The sequence below is a fragment of the Phascolarctos cinereus genome, unplaced genomic scaffold (assembly GCF_003287225.1).
Source record: "Phascolarctos cinereus isolate Bilbo 61053 unplaced genomic scaffold, phaCin_HiC Scaffold_1;HRSCAF=81, whole genome shotgun sequence".
NCBI lineage: Eukaryota > Metazoa > Chordata > Mammalia > Diprotodontia > Phascolarctidae > Phascolarctos > Phascolarctos cinereus.
The window spans coordinates 8,951,462-8,957,461 of NW_027555514.1; the positions used below are offsets into that span (position 1 = coordinate 8,951,462).

The window sequence follows — 6,000 nt, forward strand, 5'->3', positions numbered from 1 at the left end:
AGTCAGCTCCCATTTAATGCCTCCTCAGAAGCACATTGGTGCAGTCCAAAAACCTCCAAGGTGGGAGGGTCAAGTCTCTCCTGCCCCGAGCCCCTCCTCCTAAGTCTTCTCCTTCTCTGGAATCTTCCCTGCTGAAATCCTCCAGTTTCCCTCGTGGTTCCCTGCCTGGGACATCACAAGAGAAGCCAAACCAGCACGCCCCGCTAGGGGCCACTCCAACCCCTGGCCTCCTCTGGCCTCCCTGAGCTGCTCTGAATCAATAACTAAGAAACGTGTTGTTGAATGAATGAATGATCCACAGAAGGAGGGAGGCCACTCATCTAACGGGACAGGAACAAAGAAAATCTGGTATAAACCACGAGCCCAGTCCTAGGAACACGGGAGCCTTCTCCCTAGAGCACAGGGTCCTCCTCCTGCCCAGCAGCCACCTCATCCAAGGCCCCAGGAAAGGTTCCAGCTCTGTTCCTTCCCTGGCTCCCTCTGGAGGCATCCAGAACCGCTCACACTTTACTCGAGGCGGGGACAGTGCTGCTTTGGGGCCTTTCCCTACTTGTCTCGCCCTGGATGTCGCTACCCTTGGGTGTTCGAGCCCCACAATCTTTCCTTGTGCCAAGGATAACATGTGTACTGCTGTTCGCATCAAATATTTCTTCTCATTCTCCTGGGAAACTCCTGCCATCTTAAAATCACGGCACCAGACTGGGACACAGCCACCTACCCCATGATCTCTGGCAGCAGTGATTACTCTCACGAGGACATCTTCCTCCACAAAGGGCCTCACAGCATCATGGATGATCACAACCTTGGGGGTGGCCAGCTTGGAATGGGGGTGGTCTCCTGCCAAGGCCTTTAGCCCATTGAAAATGGACCGATGGCGGGTGGCGCCAGCCTCGACCAGGGTGACTCGCTGATGCTGGTACCGACGGATGACGGCCCTCATCACGTCCATGTTCTCACTGGTCACAGCCACGACAATGTCTTTTATCCAGCTCACTCTAAGAGAAAGAAGACAAAAAGCCACACTGCAGACAAGTGGGTCCTTAGAGGCACAAGCAAAGTTATACAAGATTACCAAGTGAAATTATTGACCACATATGTTCACTGGGACTCCACTGGGAGTCAAAGACAAGGTAGGAGAGTGTAACTTACCCCTAAATATCTATAAAATCACTTTTTGTGAGGGCCAAAAACTGGACTGTTAAGAAATATGACTGTGAGGGCAGCTAGGTGGCACAATGGATAGACCACTGGCCCTGGATTCAGGAGGACCTGAGTTCAAATCCAGCCTCAGACACATAACACTTACTAGCTGTGTGACCCTGGGCAAGTCACTTAACCCCATTGCCTAGCCAAAAAACAAAATGTGTGTGTGTGTGTGTGTGTGTGTGTGTGTGTGTGTGTGTATGATTGTGCCCTGAGATGTGTAAAGATGAGGAATTCAGAGAAACAAACCAGATGCAGAGAAGAGAAAGCAGAGAATAGACGAGAAAGACAATGACCCACACACAACACACACCAAGGAGAGAAGCCAGGATGAGGGCAATAACCACACTTGGGGGCAGCATGGACGATAACACACATTTTTCTCTTCTTACAAGACAGACTGGAGACCATGGGTGCGGAAGAGTGCATCCCCTGACAGATCAGACACTAGTTTTGCTTAAACACTTCTCTTTACTGTGAGACTATTCAATGGTAAAGAAGATAGATCCAAAAATGCCAGAAACAAAAGGTATAAGTTAAACTTCAAAAAACAGAAAGACACTGCCCTCAGAGAGCGCTCAGCTTTCCACATTATGGTATTTTTTACATAACCCACCAATCACTGCCACCACTCTCCAATAAAAGCCTTATAGGAGGGCATCACATTGACCTTATTTAGAAAAGAAAATATTCCCTTTAGCAGCAAAGACTAAACTCCAAATGTGAACACTGACATTTTTAAATTGTCCTTTTAAAATTCTGCTTCCCCACCCCAAAATCTACAAAAAACATAGCACTGTCCTGCTGGGGTGGGGAATGTGGAATTAAAAACACTGCCAGAAGCAAGCACAGAAGGATCTGCTCCTGACAGAAAAGGAAAGGATCCAAAAAGCCCTTCCCCTAAGCCAGGCCCTGTCTCCAGCTGAGAGCCATTGATACATTGGGTGGAGAACCAGATGCAGGCCAGACTTGTGCGCCTTCATTCCTTCCTCCACCAGTGTCCCCAGCCTCGGGGACAGCACTGTTCCCCAGGAGGCCTCCCAGAAGGGCGCTCACCTCCAGAATCCCTCCCATTTTTATAAACCATGTGTGGCTGCTGAGAGGTAGCATGTCATGGTGGGTAGGAAGCTAGCCTCTGAACCAGAAAGCCCTGAGTTCAAGCCCTTTCTCAAAACATAATGGCTGTAGGATCTAGGACCCTAGACCTTAGACCCTGGCCCTGGCCAAATCACCCAGCCAACTCTCTCAAACTCTAATTGGTATCATTATAAAGCAGGGGAAGGGAACCTGCAGCCTCAAGGCCACATGTGACTTTCTAGGTCCTTAAGTTCAGCCCTCTGACTGAATCCAAACTTCACAGAACAAATCCCCTTAATAAAAGGATTTGTTCTGTAAAACTTGGACTCGGTCAAAAAGCCTCACCCAAGGACCTAGAAGGCCACATGTGGCCTCAAAGCTGCAGGTTCCCCACCTCTGTTTTAGGGAGTTCCTTCACGAAGAATCTGCTACTCCAGTGAAATCAAAAAACCCATTTACAGCCAACATATTTCATGAAAGTTATGTGGGGTTCTACCCCCCTTCCAAAAGCCATTTTTGAAACTACAACCTCTCTAGGGAAACAACCACCTTAACCCCCCAAACTCCAGACCTGGATTTCAATACTGGGGATGGGGCAGCAGTGGGGAGAGCACCAGACCTGGAGTCAGGAAGACTCATCTTCCTGAGTTCAAATCTGGCCTCAGTCACTTACAAGCTGTGTGACCCTTCAAGGATTAAGGGCTGTGCTCCTGTGCTCAGATCTTTAAACTCTTCCAGGAGATTAGGATATACAGTCTTCAGTGGCAGAGGATTTGAACTCATTTAAAGCAGCAAGGTGTTCCCTGGACACCTAATTACCTATAGAAGGGGAGGGGGAAGATGTTAATTGAGTCAATCATTCCCTCCTCTACCCCTGCAATCCATTCAAAGTAACTAACAAGATGCTCTGTCTTTATCAGGTGATATCTCTAGTGAAATCAGTAAATCAGAAGCATTAAAACATATTTGGGAAAAGTTGCTCAGCAGTTTGAAAGGAGTGAAGGCCATTGGGTAAAATTGTTTTCACACAGAAAGTATATTTGAATTGGTTAAAGAGTCAGTCACACCCTATCAGATTTGACTAAAGAATAAGCCAGGTCAGAACCTGGAGGTTCCCACAGCATGCCTAAGGGTAGAGCAATTGTAGCTAAACCCTAAGAGGGGGGGGATGGACGGATGGACAGATGGATGGACAGATGGACGGATGGATGGATGGATTGGGGGAGGGGGCCGGGGAGAAGATCTTCTGCCCCACCTCCCTTCCAGATCAGGTGATAGTTTGGCCAACTTTGAAAGGTCAGAAGATTTGGACTTGCCAGGCACATATCAGCAGCAGCCCTGACCAATTGCAGAGTGTCCCTCAGTCACAAAGCCAACAGCAAGGGTGTGTGACAGGCCCACTCGAGGCACATCAGGCCTAATGGGAAAACCAAGAATAGCCCAGTGAAGGAGAAAAAGTAACATCCAAGAGCTCTGAGCAACTTGGCCCAGGCTCTCTAAGCTGGAACCCACTTTGCTCTGGATTCTGCATGTACTTGTAGGTGCCGGGAACCCCAATTTGGAGAAATTTAGGGTAAAAACTATCCTCACTATACCCCCTTAGTAAGCACCTGTTTCTAAAAGCTAAGTAATCATGGCTGACAAATTGATAGCAACTGATGTTACAAGGGGAAGGGGTCATGCCAGCAGCAGCAAGTGAGCAACAGCATTTTGAAATATTCGAACCCCTCTGGATTACTCTAGAACCCTGAAGAGAGAAGTAGCCGGCTCACCTCTTAGGACCCAGGCTGCCAGTGCACATAGGGGCTGGAGAGTCACATCAAAGTCTGTGCTGCTCCTCCATTAGGTTTTGTTCTTCCCAAGGCCCATTTTGGGGCAGCTAAGTGGCACAGTGGGTAGCAATGGACCTGGAGTCAGGAGGACATGAGTTCAAATCCTGCCTTAGACCCTTACTAATGAGACAATTCTGGGCAAATCATTTCACATCTCTTACAGGGATAATAATAACACTTCCTTCTCAGCACTGTTGTGAGAATGAAATGAGAGATGTAATGTCCTTTGTAAACCTTAACTCACCATATAAATGTAGCTTTTAATTATGATGATGGTTATTATTTAAATACCACCTTCCCTAGATTCAGAATTGTTTTAAATTTACAATAATAACAATAGCTAGCATTTATAGGGTGCTTACTACACGTTAGCCACGGAGCTAAGTGCTTTACAAATATCTTGAGTGTCACAACCACCCTGGGAGGTAGGTGGTGTTACTATACCCATTTTACAGATGAGCAAGTCTAGGGTACACAAGTCCCGACAGCAGCATCGTGGGATACCGAATTGTCAAGACAAGTCTTGCTTCAGGGCAGTACAGAACTGTAGGCACTTATTCTTAAATCAGAAAATCATCTGAAAACTGTCCTGAGCCAGCCCCCCCCCAAAAGGGACCCATCCTGCTAATGCAGACCAGCGGGCCCTGCGTGCGTTCGCTCCTATCTGCAGTCCTCTCTACCCCAGAATAACGGAAGCTCGTGGGCGCTAAGGGGGCTGAGATGGGGCCTCCCACCCACGTGGGCAGTGGCTCTGGGTGCGGAAAGCAGCGCAGACCGAGGAGCCGGGGCCCACTTCGGGCCGGACCTCTGAATTGGCTGTTTTCGCGTCTTGCGGCTGCTGTAAATTAAGGGGAGATGGGGGAAGGGCACAAATAAGGCCCGGGCCTCTTTACTAGTCCATCCAGGCAGAGTCTCCCGGGCAGAAGCCGGGGGCTGCCTGCTTGGGGCCCCCTAGGGCGGCCCTTCGGGGACCGCGCAAGCGGGGAAGCTACAACTCCCGCTTATCCCCCGGCCATCCCGGGGGAAGCACGGGCTGAGATTGGAGCTCGGGGATGGCTTCCAGGGGCCCCCCGACCCGGGCCACATTCCCCGGGAGGCAGCAGGCTGGGAGGGGAGGGGCTGGGGAAGGAGGACATGGGGGAGGGGCGGGACGAGGAGCGGGCGGGCCCCGCCCCCCACGCAAGCGCACACGCCGGCCGGACCCGGCGCCCCCGCCCCCCGCAGCGCCGTCCCTACCTCTGCAGAGCCTGCAGCGTGTAGCTGATGAGCGGCCTGCCGAGCACGGGGCAGAACTGCTTGGGCGTGGCCCTCCCAGCCGCTCCCCGCAGCCCCCCGCGGGCAGCACGGCCGCCACGGCCCCGACCGGGCCCGGCTCCAGCTCCGGCTCTGGCTCTCCGCCGCCGTCCCGCCTGGGCCCCCGCTCCATGGCGCGCTCGCGCTGCTTGCGTGGGGGAGGGAGGAAGCTGCGCCGGAACGCCCGCCCGCCCGCGCCCGCTGCCGTGACCCACAGAGACTGCCGGCGGCTCCCCGCGCCCGTCCGCAGCCGCGGCCTGTCAATCACGCCGGGCGGGGCCGGGGAAGGCCGGGGGCTGCCGCTCCCCTCCCCCACCGCTGAGCAGCTTCCCTGCCCCGGGGCTCAGGAAGGCCTTGGAACTCCGGGAAAGCCTCAGTTTGTCCCCTCGACCAGCTAAAAGAACCATCAGGGAGGGGGCAAACCCAGCTCCCGACCTCTGCCTGCATGCTTGTGTGTATGTATACACACACACACACACACACACACACACACACACACCCCCATCCCCCCACCTAAAAGGATTAGGCTGGGACTCTCCCTGGAAGTTACTTTGTATCTAGTTTGTATTTAGCTTTCTCTAGAAGCTGGATCGCC

At 52.1% G+C, this 6,000-nt stretch overlaps 1 protein-coding gene across 1 annotated transcript in view; it reads right to left on the reverse strand.

Moving 5' to 3' along the window:
- The window catches only part of CRPPA (CDP-L-ribitol pyrophosphorylase A), a 256,432-nt gene extending 250,809 nt beyond the window's left edge, over positions 1 to 5,623 (reverse strand). The window contains 3 exon segments of the mRNA XM_078150658.1: positions 719 to 995; positions 5,349 to 5,421; positions 5,424 to 5,623. Of these exon segments, the coding sequence (XP_078006784.1) occupies positions 719 to 995; positions 5,349 to 5,421; positions 5,424 to 5,538 (465 nt within the window). The 5' untranslated portion in view covers positions 5,539 to 5,623.
- Between the last annotated feature and the right edge of the window lie 377 nt (positions 5,624 to 6,000).